General features: G+C 39.8%; 1 protein-coding gene across 3 annotated transcripts in view; it reads left to right on the forward strand.

Moving 5' to 3' along the window:
• The window catches only part of zbtb48 (zinc finger and BTB domain containing 48), a 30,321-nt gene that overhangs the window by 11,261 nt on the left and 4,479 nt on the right, over positions 1 to 14,581 (forward strand). For all 3 annotated transcript variants that reach the window (XM_061902690.1, XM_061902688.1, XM_061902689.1), the window contains exons 3-7: positions 3,819 to 4,051; positions 4,107 to 4,212; positions 7,603 to 7,695; positions 7,771 to 7,857; positions 12,842 to 12,996. In XM_061902690.1, the coding sequence (XP_061758674.1) occupies positions 3,819 to 4,051; positions 4,107 to 4,212; positions 7,603 to 7,695; positions 7,771 to 7,857; positions 12,842 to 12,996 (674 nt within the window). The remainder of the gene's footprint in view (positions 1 to 3,818; positions 4,052 to 4,106; positions 4,213 to 7,602; positions 7,696 to 7,770; positions 7,858 to 12,841; positions 12,997 to 14,581) is intronic.

Consider the following 14,581-nt stretch of genomic DNA (forward strand, 5'->3'; position numbering starts at 1 on the left):
TGACTCGTCATGACATTACGGGAAAAAAACAAGGTGGAATTCTTCGAAGAAAAGTTTTAACTTAATGAGACCTGTGTCATTTTATGATAAAAACGTGTTTAATCATACAAGAATACACAAAACCTCTATATTTTGACCAAAAAAGTAATCAAAGATTCTATAAATAACACCAGAGTCCTCTGCTGTTTTTAGGAAGCTACAGCAAAAACACTGGTCAACCGTCCCCTCTCTATATTATGACAAAAACTATAGTCAAAGATCCTCTATAGGCCAAAAACACTAGTCAAAGATCCTCTAAATGCAAAAAACACTAGTCAAAGATCCTCTGAATGCAAAAAACACTAGTCAAAGATCCTTTATATGCCAAAAACACGAGTCAAAGATGCTCTATATGCCAAAAACACTAGTCAAAGATCCTCTATATGACAAAAACACTAGTCAAAGATTCTCTATACTACAAAAACACAAAGTCATAGATCTTCTATATGACAGGAGCCCTGTGCTGTTTTTTCGGAATCTACCGCAAAAATACAAGTCAATAATCATCTATATGCCAAGAGAGTTCTGTTTTTTTTAAAGGTCTTCTGTAAAAATGCTAGTCAAAGATTCTGCGGATTTTAAGGATGTACTACAAAAACATAAGTCAAAGATCTTCAAGACAACAAAAACACTCGTCAATAATCCTCTAAATGACAGGACCCCCCTGACAAATTAAGGAAAATATTGCAAACACACGAGTCAAAGATCCTCTATATGACAAGAGGGTTCTACTGTTTTTAAAGATGTACTGTAAAAATGCTAGTCAAAGATCCACAATATGACAAAAATGCTGGTCATAGATCCTCTGTAAAATGAGAGTGATCTGTTCTTTTTAAGGATGTACTGCAAAAACACAAGTCAAAGATCCTCTAAATGCAAAAAACACTAGTCAAAGATCCTTTATATGCCAAAAACACGAGTCAAAGATGCTTTATATGCCAAAAACACTAGTCAAAGATCCTCTATATGACAAAAACACTAGTCAAAGATTCTCTATACTACAAAACACAGTCATAGATCTTCTATATGACAGGAGCCCTGTGCTGTTTTTTCGGAATCTACCGCAAAAACACAAGTCAATAATCATCTATATGCCAAGAGAGTTCTGTTTTTTTTAAAGGTCTTCTGTAAAAATGCTAGTCAAAGATTCTGCGGATTTTAAGGATGTACTACAAAAACACAAGTCAAAGATCTTCAAGACAACAAAAACACTCGTCAATAATCCTCTAAATGACAGGACCCCCCTGACAAATTAAGGAAAATATTGCGAACACACGAGTCAAAGATCCTCTATATGACAAGACGGTTCTACTGTTTTTAAAGATGTACTGTAAAAATGCTAGTCAAAGATCCACAATATGACAAAAATGCTGGTCATAGATCCTCTGTAAAATGAGAGTGACCTGTTCTTTTTAAGGATGTACTGCAAAAACACTAGTCAAAGATCCTCTATATGACAATAGGGTTCTACTGTTTTTAAAGATCTACTGTAAAAATGCAAGTCAAAGATCTTCAAAAAGACAAAAATGCTGGTCAAAAAACCTCTAACATGAGAGTGATATGTTGTTTTTAAGGATGTGCTGCAAAAACACTAATCAAAGATCTTTTATAGGGCAGGAGTTTTAAAGATCAACCGTAAAAATCCTAGTCAAAGGTCCTCAAAATGACAAAAAATGCTGGTCAAAGATCCTCCGTAACATGAGAGTGATCTGTTGTTTTTAAGGATGTACTGCAAAAACACTAGTCAAAGATCTTTTATATGACAGGAGTTTTTAAAGATCAACCGTAAAAATCCTAGTCAAAGGTCCTCAAAATGACAAAAATGCTGGTCAAAGATCCTCTGTAACATGAGAGTGATCTGTTATTTTTAAGGATGTACTGCAAAAACACTACTCAAAGATCCTTTATATAACAGGAGTTTTAAAGATCTACCGCAGAAATGCTAGTCGAAGATCTTCGAAATGACAGAAATGCTGGCCATAGATCCTTCATATGACAGGAGTTTTAAAGATCTACCGCAGAAATGCTAGTCAAAGAGCCTCGAAATGACAAAAACACTAGTCAAAGATCCTTCTTTATGACAGGATTGTAAAGATCCACTGCAGAATGGCTAGCCGAAGATCCTCGAAATGACAAAAACATCAATCAATCAATGTTTATTTATATAGCCCTAAATCACAAATGTCTCAAATATTGGTCATAGATCCTTCATATGACAGGAGTTTTAAAGATTTACTGCAGAAATGCTAGTCAAAGATCCTCACAAATGACAAAAACACTAGTCAAAGATCCTTTATATGGCAGGAGTTTTAGAGATCTACGGTAGGAATGCTAATCAAAAATCCTCGAAAGGACAAAAACACTAGTCAAAGATCCTTTATATGACAGGAGTTTTAAAGATCTACTGCAGAAATGCTAGTCAAAGATCCGCACAAATGACAAAAACACAAGTCAAAGATCCTTTATATGGCAGGAATTTTAAAGATCTACGGTTGAAATTTTAGTCAAACATGCTCAAAATGACAAAAACACTAGTCAAAGATCCTTTATATGACAGGAGTTTTAAAGATCTACCGCAGAAATGCTCGTCAAAGATACTCACAATGACACAAACACTACTCAATGACAAAAACACTACTCAAAGATCCTTCATATGACAGGAATTTCAAAGATCTACGGTTGAAATTTTAGTCAAAGATCCTCACAAATGACAAAAACACTAGTCAAAGATCCTTTATATGGCAGGAATTTTAAAGATCTACCGCAGAAATGTTAGTCAAACATCCTCGAAATGACAAAAACACTAGTCAAAGATCCTTTATATGACAGAAGTTTTAAAGATCTACGGCAGAAATGCTAGTCAAAGATCCTCAAAATGACAAAAACACTAGTCAAAGATCCTTCATATGACAGGAATTTTAAAGATCTACGGTTGAAATTTAAGTCAAACATGCTCAAAATGACAAAAACACTAGTCAAAGATCCTTTATATGACAGGAGTTTTAAAGATCTACCGCAGAAATGCTGGTCAAAGATACAATGACAAAAACACTACTCAATGACAAAAACACTACTCAAAGATCCTTTATATGACAGAAATGTTAAAGATCTACGGTTGAAATGCCAGTCAAAGATCCTCGAAATGACAAAAACACTAGTCAAAGATCCTTTATATGACAGGAGTTTTAAAGATCTACCGCAGAATTGCTGGTCAAAGATCCTCAAAATGACAAAAACATAAGTCAAAGATCCTTCATATGACAGGAATTTTAAAGATCTACGGTTGAAATGCTAGTCAAAGATCCTCGAAATGACAAAAACACTAGTCAAAGTTCCTTTATATGACAGGAATTTTAAAGATCTACGGTTGAAATGCTAATCAAAGATCTCGTAATGACAAAAACACTAGTCAAAGATCCTTTATATGACAGGAATTTTAAAGATCTACGGTTGAAATGCTAGTCAAAGATCCGCACAAATGACAAAAACACAAGTCAAAGATCCTTTATATGACAGGAGTTTTAAAGATCTACGGTAGAAATGCTAGTCAAAGATCCTCCATGTGACAGGAGTGATTTCTAAAAACTGTACTTTCATATTATATTTCAATTTGCTGCGTTAAAATGTGTAAAATGTCCACATCAGACTACAGCGCCACCATGTGGACATCCATCCATCTTCTTCCGCTTATCAGAGGTTGGGTCGTGGGGGCAGCAGCCTAAGCAGGGAACCATGCAACCATGTAGACACAACACACAATTACACAATGCTTCTTGCAGGCCAGCGAGCCGCCGAGCGACACCGACGCGGGCGAGGACTTTGACGCAGCCGTCCCGGACTCCGACGAGGAGTACGTTCCCGTCCGCCAGTCCGGTCCCGGCGAGGCACCGTCCCCGCGGGAGACCAACGGCGACAATGGCGACGCGGCGGGGGACGAGTCCAGCAGTTCTGTGCAGTGTCCCGTCTGCCGCAAAGTGTTCAAGAGCAAATACTACCTCAAAGTCCACAACAGGTGAGCGTGTTGTCAGCATTGTGGGAACAAAAGTCTCATGTGGTTTTCGCCCAAGACGACACACCGGAGAGAAACCCTTTGGTTGCCAGAAATGCGGGAAGCGTTACTTCCGGAAGGAGAATCTGATGATCCACGAGGTCAGACATTGCACCACACCACAGGTGAGGACTCACATATGAACCTGAAGTGCCATCCCATTCCTAACCCATAGAGGTCAATATGGCCTTCTGCAGCTATTACAGCTTCAACTCTTCTAGGAAGGCTGTCCACAAGGTTGCGGAGTGTCTTTATAGGAATTTTTCCACCATTTTTTAAAAAGCGCATCGGTCGGGTCACACACTGACATTGGTCGAGAAGTCCCCGTTCTAAGTCATCCCAAAGGTGTTCTATCGGACTCATGTCAGGACTCTGTGCAGGCCAGTCAAGTTCATCCACACCAGACTCGGTTATCAACGTCTTTATGGACCTTGCTTTTGTGCGCTGGTGCAGAGTCGTGCAGGAAGAGGAAGGGGCCCGCTCCAAACTGTTCCCACAAGGTCGGGAGCATGGAATTGTCCAAAATGTTTTGGTATTAGTGAGCATTCAAAGTTCCTTTCACTGGAACTAAGGGACCAAGCCCAACTCCTGATAAAACAACTCAACACCATAATTCCTCCTCCACCAAATGTCACACTTCTAAATCATCCCAAAGGTGTTCTATCGGATTCATGTCAGGACTCTGTGCAGGCCAGTCAAGTCCATCCACACCAGACTTGGTTATCAATGTCTTTATGGACCACCACTGTATTAGAAATGGCATGGAATTGTCCAAAATGTTTTGGTATCAGTAAGCATTCAAAGTTCCTTTCACTGGAACTGAGGGGCCAAGCCCAACTCCTGAAAAAATAACCCCACATCATAATTCCTCCTCCACCAAATTTCACACTTCTAAGTCATCCCAAAGGTGTTCTATCGGATTCATGTCAGGACTCTGTGCAGGCCAGTCAAGTCCATCCACACCAGACCCGGTTATCAACGTCTTTATGGACCTTGCTTTTGTGCGCTGGTGCAGAGTCTTGTAGGAAGAGGAAGGGGCTGGCTCCAAACTGTTCCCACAAGGTCGGGAGCATGGAATTGTCCAAAATGTTTTGGTATCAGTGAGCATTCAAAGTTCCTTTCACTGGAACTAAGGGACCAAGCCCAACTCCTGATAAAACAACTCAAAACCATAATTCCTCCTCCACCAAATTTCACATAAGTCATCCCAAAGGTGTTCTATCGGATTCATGTCAGGACTCTGTACAGGCCAGTCAAGTCCATCCACACCAGACTTGGTTATCAATGTCTTTATGGACCTTGCTTTTGTGCACTGGTGCAGAGTCTTGTAGGAAGAGGAAGGGGCCGGCTCCAAACTGTTCCCACAAGGTCGGGAGCATGGAACTGTCCAACATGTTTTGGTACCCTAGAGCATTCAAAGTTCCTTTTACTGGAACTAAGGGGCCAAGCCCAACTCCTGAAAAAACAACCCCACACCATAATTCCTCCTCCACCAAATTTCACACTTGGCACAAGGCAGTCCGAAATGTAGCGTTCTCCTGGCAACCTCCAAACCCAGACTGGTCCATCAGATTGCCAGATGGAAAAATGTGACTCGTCAGTCTAGAGAAGGCGTCTCCACTGCTCTAGAGTTCAGTGGCGATGTGCTTTACCCACAATTTGCATTGGACTTGGTAATCTATGGCTTAGATGCAGTTGCCCGGCCATGGAAACCCATTCCATGAAGCTCTCTGGAAAAGCGGGATTCATCAGTCCAGAGAACGCATCCCCACTGGTCTAGAGTCCAGTGGTGACATGCTTTACACCACTGCATCCCACGCTCTGCATTGGACTTGGTGATGTATGGCTTAGATGCAGCTGGTCGGCCATGGAAACCCATTACACAAAGCTCTCTGCGTACTGTACGTGGGCTAATTGGGAGGTCAAATGTAGTTTAGAGCTCTGTAGCAACTGACTGTGCAGAAAGTCTCTGCAGTATGCACTTCAGACCCCTCTCTCAGTTTACGTGGCCTACCACTTGGTGGCTGAGTTGCTGTTGTTCCCAAAATTCACTTTTCTTCTAACATTGACTTTGGAATATTTAGGGGCGAGGACATTTCACGATTGGATTTGTCGCACAGGTGGCATCCTATGACAGTTCCACGCTGGAAATCACTGAAAGCGGACACATTCTCTCACAAATATTTGTAGAAACAGTCTCCATGAATAACTGCTTGATTTTATACACCTGAACTTGTCAGACCACAGAACACTTTTACCACTTTGCATCAGTCCATCTTAGATGAGCTCGGGCCCAGCGAAGCCGGCGGACGTTTCTGGGTGTTGTTGATAAATGGCTTTCGCTTTGCACAGTAGAGTTTTAACTTGCACTTACAGATGTAGCGACCAACTGTACTTACTGACAGTGAAGTGAATTATATTTATACAGCGCTTTTCTCTAGTGACTCAAAGCGCTTTACATAGTGAAACCCAATATCTAAGTTACATTTAAACCAGTGTGGGTGGCACTGGGAGCAGGTGGATAAAGTGTCTTGCCCAAAGACACAACGGCAGTGACTAGGATGGCGGAATCGGGGATCGAACCTGCAACCTTCAAGTTGCTGACACGGCCGCTCTACCGCCCCGAGGTTTCCTGAAGTCTTCCTGAGCCCATGTGGCGATATCCTTTACACACGGATGTCCCTTTTAGAGGCTGTACCGCCTGAGGGATCCAAGGTCACGGGCACTCAATGCTACGTGCAGTGATTCCTCCAGATTCTCTGAACCTTTTGATGATATTACGAATCGTAGATGGGGAAATCCCCAAATTCCTTGTTGAGAAATGTTCTTAAACAATTTGCTCGCGCATTTTTTGACAGATTTTTTTGAACGACTGAGGAAGCTGCTTTTATACCCAATCATGGGGCGGCATAGCTCAGTTGGTAGAGTGGCCGTGCCAGCAACTTGAGGGTTGCAGGTTCGATTCCCGCTTCCGCCATCCTAGTCACTGCCGTTGTGTCCTTGGGCAAGGCACTTTACCCACCTGCTCCCAGTGCCACCCACACTGGTTTAAATGTAACCTAGATATTGGGTTTCACTATGTAAAGCGCTTTGAGTCACTAGAGAAAAGCACTATATGAATATAATTCACTTCATGGCACCCACCTGCTCCCAATTAGCCTGTTCACCTGTGGGATGTTCCTCATAATTGTTTGATAAGCATTCCTCAACTTTCTCAGTCTTCTTTGCCACTTGTGCCAGCTTTTTTGAAACCTGCTGCAGGCATCAAATTCCAAATGAGCTAATATTTGCAAAAAAATAACCAAGTTTACCATTTAAAAGGTTAAATATCTTGTCTTTGCAGTCTATTTAATTGAATATAGGTTGAAAAGGATCTGCAAATCTTTGTATTTAGTTTTTATTTACCATTTACACAACGTGCCAACTAAACTGCTTTTGGGGTTTGCATTGACATGATTTCCAATGAGAGTTTGAAACGTGACGGATGATGCGTTGGTGTTCCGTGTGCGCCACAGACGTACGCATGTCCCACATGCTCGACCACCTTCCCAGGCAAAGAGGAGCTGCGTGCACACGTGGTTTCACACACGGGACAGACGCCCTACAAGGTGCGTGCAGGCGACGTCACGCCGCTGGACTTTTGTCGTATTTTTGTCTTCTAGTGTCGTCCTTTTGTCTTTTAGTGCTCAACGTGCGCCGAACACTTCATGTACAAGAAGAACCTGACGGCTCACATGATGAAGGTCCACGGACACCCCAAACCACACGCTGTGAGTCCATTTAGGCAATAACAGATGCCACCGGTGGACCTCAAAGATCCTCTATATGACAGGAATCCTCTGCTGTCTTTAGGAAGCTACAGCAAAAATACTAGTCAATAGTCCTCTATATTATGATACAAACACTAGTTAAAGATCCTCTATACGACAGGAGTGATCAGCTGTTTTCAAGGATGTACTGCAACAACTCCAGACAAAGATCCTCTATATGACAACAATTATAGTCAAAGATTGTCCTTATTGACAGGAGCCCTCTGCTGTTTTTAGGAAGCTACAGCAAAAATACTAGTCAAAGATCTTCTATATAATGACAAAAACACTAGTCAAAGATCCTCTTCTATGTGACAAAAACACTAGTCAAAGATCCTCTTTATGACAAAAACTCTAGTGAAAGATCCTCTAGATATCGCCAGAGTCCTCTGCTGCAAAAACACTAATCAACAGTCCTCTATATTATGACAAAAACACTAGTCAAAGATCATCTATATGACAAACACACTAGTCAATAGTCCTCTATATTATGATACAAACAATAGTTAAAGATCCTCTATACGACAGGAGTGATCAGCTGTTTTCAAGGATGTACTGCAACAACTCCAGACAAAGATCCTCTATATGACAACAATTATAGTCAAAGATTGTCCTTATTGACAGGAGCCCTCTGCTGTCTTTAGGAAGCTACAGCAGAAACACTAGTCAACAGTCCTCTATATTATGACAAAAACACTAGTCAAAGATCATCTATATGACAAAAACACTAGTCAATAGTCCTCTATATTATGATACAAACAATAGTTAAAGATCCTCTATACGACAGGAGTGATCAGCTGTTTTCAAGGATGTACTGCAAAAACTCCAGACAAAGATCCTCTATATGACAAAAACACTAGTCAAAGATCATCTATATGACAAAAACACTAGTCAATAGTCCTCTATATTATGATACAAACAATAGTTAAAGATCCTCTATACGACAGGAGTGATCAGCTGTTTTCAAGGATGTACTGCAAAAACTCCAGACAAAGATCCTCTATATGACAACAATTGTAGTCAAAGATCGTCCTTATTGACAGGAGCCCTCTGCTGTTTTTAGGAAGCTACAGCAAAAATACTAGTCAAAGATATTCTATATATGACAAAAACACTAGTCAAAGATCCTCTATGTGACAAAAACACTAGTCAAAGATCATCTATATAACAAAAACTCATCTATATGACAAAAACACTAGTCAAAGATCATATATATGACAAAAACACTAGTCAATAGTCCTCTATATTATGTTAAAAACACTAGTTAAAGATCCTCTATACGACAGGAGTGATCAGCTGTTTTCAAGGATGTACTGCAACAACTCCAGACAAAGATCCTCTATATAACAACAATTATAGTCAAAGATTGTCCTTATTGACAGGAGCCCTCTGCTGTTTTTAGGAAGCTACAGCAAAAATACTAGTCAAAGATATTCTATATATGACAAAAACACTAGTCAAAGATCCTCTATGTGACAAAAACACTAGTCAAAGATCCTTTATATGACAAAAACTCAAGTGAAAGATCCTCTAGATATCGCCAGAGTCCTCTGCTGCAAAAACACTAATCAACAGTCCTCTATATTATGACAAAAACACTAGTCAAAGATCATCTATATGACAAAAACACTAGTCAATAGTCCTCTATATTATGATACAAACAATAGTTAAAGATCCTCTATACGACAGGAGTGATCAGCTGTTTTCAAGGATGTACTGCAAAAACTCCAGACAAAGATCCTCTATGTGCCAAAAACACAAGTCAAAGATCCTCTATATGACAAAAACTCTAGTGAAAGATCCTCTAGATATTGCCAGAGTCCTCTGCTGCAAAAACACTAATCAACAGTCCTCTATATTATGACAAAAACACTAGTCAAAGATCATCTAAATGACAAAACACTAGTCAATAGTCCTCTATATTATGATACTAACAATAGTTAAAGATCCTCTATACGACAGGAGTGATCAGCTGTTTTCAAGGATGTACTGCAAAAACTCCAGACAAAGATCCTCTATATGACAACAATTATAGTCAAAGGTTGTCCTTATTGACAGGAGCCCTCTGCTGTTTTTAGAAAGCTACAGCAAAAATACTAGTCAAAGATATTCTATATAATGACAAAAACACTAGTCAAAGATCCTCTATGTGACAAAAACACTAGTTAAAGATCCCCTATATATCACCAGAGTCCTCTGCTGTCTTTAGGAAGCCACAGCAGAAACACTAGTCAACAGTCCTCTATATTATGGCAAAAACACCAGTCAAAGATCCCCGGTACCGGGCCGCGGAAGAATTTTCATAAAATTAATTTTTATTAAATCAACATAAAAAACACAAGATACACTTACAATTAGTGCACCAACCCAAAAAACCTCCCTTTTTCATGACAAAAAAACAAACCAAAAAAATGACAAAAACTCTAGTCAAACATCATCTATATGACAAAAACACTAGTCAAAGACCCTCTATGTGACAGAAAATCCAGTCAAAGATCCTCTATGTGACAAAAACACTGGTCAAATATCTTCTATACGACAAAAACACTAGTCAAAGATCCTCTTTATAACAAAAACTATGGTCAAAGATCCTCCAAATGACAAAAACACGAGTCAAAGATCCTCTATATGACAAACTCTAGTCAAAGGTCCTCTTTACGACAAAAAACTAGTCAAAGGTTTTCTATATGACAAAAACTCCAGTCAAAGATCCTTTATATATCACCAGAGTCCTCTGCTGTCATTAGTAAGCTACAGAAAAAACACTAATCAACAGTCTTGTATGTTATGACAAAAACACTAGTCAAATATACTCTATATGACAAAAACACTAGTCAAATATACTCTCTATGACAAAAACACTAGTCACATTTCCTCTATATGACAAAATTCTAGTCAAAGATCTTTTATCACCAGTCATTTGATGTATTTAGGAAGCTACAGCAAAAACCTTAATCAACAGTCCTATCTTATGACAAAAACACTAGTCAAAGATCCTGTGTGTGACAAAAACACTAGTCAAAGATCCTCTGTGACAAAGACACTAGTCAAAGATCCTCTAAATGACAAAAACACTAGTCAAAGATCATTTATATGACAAAAACACTAATCAAAGATCCTCTGTGACAAAAACTCTAGTCAAAGATCCTCTATGTGACAAAAACACTAGTCAGATATATGTGACAGAAACTCTAGTCAAAGATCCTCAATATGACAAAAACACTAGTCAAAGATCCTCCAAATGGCAAAAACTCTAGTCAAAGATCATCTATATGACAAAGACACTAGTCAAAGATCCTCTATGTGACAAAAACACTAGTCAAAGATCCTCTTTATAACAAAAACTATGGTCAAAGATCCTCCAAATGACAAAAACACTAGTCAAAGATCCTCTAAATGACAAAAGCACTAGTCAAATATCCTCTATATGACAAAGACACTAGTCAAAGATCTTCTATGTGTCAGAAACTCTCGTCAAAGATCCCCTATGTGACAAAAAACTATTCAACAATCCTCTGACAAAAAACACTTGTCAAATATCTTCTATGTGGCAGAAACTCTAGTCAAAGATCCTCTAAATGACAAAAACACTAGTCAAAGATCCTCCAAATGACAAAAACTCTAGTCAAAGATCCTCCATATGACAAAGACACTAGTCAAAGATCCTCTCTGTGAAATAAACTCTAGTCAAAGATCCTCTATTTGACAAAAACACTAGTCAAAGATCCTCCAAATGACAAAAACACTAGTCAAAAATCCTCTATGTAACCAAAACTCTAGTCAAAGATCCTCTATATATCACCAGAGTCCTCTGCTGTCTTTAGTAAGCTACAGAAAAAACACTATTCAACAGTCTTCTATGTTATGACAAAAACACTAGTCAAAGATTCTCTATGTGACAAAAACACTTGTCAAATATCCTCTATATGACAAAAACACGAGTCAAAGTTCTTCTTTATGACAAATACACGAGTCACATTTCCTCTATATGACAAAATTCTAGTCAAAGATCTTTTATCACCAGAGTCCTTTGATGTATTTAGGAAGCTACAGCAAAAACCTCAATCAACAGTCCTCTATCTTATGACAAAAACACTAGTCAAAGATCCTTTGTGTGACAAAAACACTAGTCAAAGATCCTCTAAATGACAAAAACACTAGTCAAAGATCATTTATATGACAAAAACACTAGTCAAAAATCCTCCACATAATAAAAACACTAATCAAATATCCTCTGTGACAAAAACTCTAGTCAAAGATCCTCTGTGACAAAAACACTAGTCAAAGATATATGTGACAGAAACTCTAGTCAAAGATCCTCAATATGACAAAAACACTAGTCAAAGATCCTCCAAATGGCAAAAACTCTAGTCAAAGATCATCTATATGACAAAGACACTAGTCAAAGATCCTCTATGTGACAAAAACACTAGTCAAAGATCCTCTTTATAACAAAAACTATGGTCAAAGATCCTCCAAATGACAAAAACACTAGTCAAAGATCCTCTAAATGACAAAAACACTAGTCAAATATCCTCTATATGACAAAGACACTAGTCAAATATCTTCTATGTGGCAGAAACTCTAGTCAAAGATCCTCTAAATGACAAAAACACTAGTCAAAGATCCTCCAAATGACAAAAACTCTAGTCAAAGATCCTCCTTATGACAAAGACACTAGTCAAAGATCCTCTCTGTGAAATAAACTCTAGTCAAAGATCCTCTATATGACAAAAACACTAGTCAAAGATCCTCCAAATGACAAAAACACTAGTCAAAGATCCTCTATGTAACCAAAACTCTAGTCAAAGATCCTCTATATATCACCAGAGTCCTCTGCTGTCTTTAAGAAACTACAGCAAAAACACTACTCAGCAGTCCTCTGTATTTAGACAAAAACCCTAACCAAAGATCCTCTATATGCCAAACTCCACGTGTCTTTCAGTGCCCTCAGTGTCCCAAAACCTTCCTAACGCGCTCGGAGCTGCGCGTGCACGAGGCGTCCAAGCATCGCGGCGAGAAGCCCTTTGTGTGCGAGGAGTGCGGCCATCGAGCCTCCAGTCGCAACGGCCTGCAGATGCACATCAAAGCCATCCACAGGTAGGCGCCGTGCACCTGGACGCCATTAGAGGGCGCCACATCTCCAACTCAAGTATCTGACCAGTCAGGGAGAAGTATGTATTGACCACAGGTAGGCGCCGTGCACCTGGACGCCACTAGAGGGCGCCACAGCTCATAGTCAAGAGGCTCTGAGCAGACATGGAGAATATGATTCAAGTAGAAGTTGGACCATGAGCACAGTGTTTTTAAGAGCTCACCTGTGTCATTTCAGTGTCCCTTTTGTTTTTTTGTCACTCTTAAGTTTGTTTTTAGGCTACAAAACACAGTAAGCATGTGAGCTAAAATCTTTAAAGGCCTACTGAAAGCCACTACTACCGACCACACAGTCTGATAGTTTATTTATCAATGATGAAATATTAACATTGCAACACCTGCCAATACGGCCGGTTTAGTTTACTAAATTGCAATTTTAAATTTCCCGCGAAGTATCCTGTTGAAAACGTCGCGGAATGATGACGCGTGCGCGTGACGTCACGGGTTATAGCGGACATTTGCTTCCAGTACAGATCACGGCTATAAATCGTTTGCTTTAATCGCATGATTACACAGTATTTTGGACATCTGTGTTGCTGAATCTTTTGCAATTTTTTCAATTAATAATGGAGACGTCAAAGAAGAAAGCAGTTGGTGGGAAGCGGTGTTTTGCGGCTGGCTGTAGCAACACAAACACAGACGGTGTTTCTTTGTTTACATTCCCTGACGGTGAAGCTTTAATATGGAACAGAGCGGTCCAGCGACCATGGTTCCCGACCACATGTCAACCGAAAGGTTTCGATGAGAAAATTGTAATAATAAGTTGGCTCTTACCGTAGACATGAGCGGAGATTGTGTCGTTCCTCCTGCAGCTGTCAAAGAGGCAGATGCGACTCTCTTGCCTCTGTGGCTTCCTTCAGAGACACTGGCGGTCATTACACCTCTCCGACTTTCAGGTACGACTATATAATCTCACTAAAACACTGGGTATGACGTTAAACTACATCCAGGCATGAGATGGGAGGTTGTGTGTGGGGTTAGTGAGTCCCAACTAACGTCTATAAAATGCACACAAAGAACCGTTTGCACCTTCTCTTGTGACTGGCGGGCGGTCAGCGCCATAAAGCTGAGCGGGTCCCTGGGTAAATGGGGCACGGACAACAAACAGGACAGACTAAGTTCAACAGCCCAGTAAGGCAATTAGTCTAGGAGAAGGATCTCTCATATAAAATACCACTTCCAACCTGCACCAAGCCAGCGTGGAAGGTGTAGGCTAATAGATAGATAGATAGTACTTTATTGATTCCTTCAGGAGAGTTCCTTCAGGAAAATTAAAAATAACCAGCATGAAAAGTATGCCAAATGGCAGAAACATGCTGAGGCTTTCGACAACGGCTGATGATGATGAAAACACTAGTAACACAATAAGCAGATAAGGGATTTTCCAGAATTATCCTAGTAAATGTGTCTAATAACATCTGAATCGCTCCCACTGCCCTCACCTTTTTTTTTCCCCTAGTCTTTCACTCTCACTTTCCTCATCCACGAATCTTTCATCCTCGCTCAAAATAATGGGGAAATCGTCACTTTC

This window comes from Nerophis ophidion, linkage group LG06 (genome assembly GCF_033978795.1).
Source record: "Nerophis ophidion isolate RoL-2023_Sa linkage group LG06, RoL_Noph_v1.0, whole genome shotgun sequence".
Classification (NCBI taxonomy): domain Eukaryota; kingdom Metazoa; phylum Chordata; class Actinopteri; order Syngnathiformes; family Syngnathidae; genus Nerophis; species Nerophis ophidion.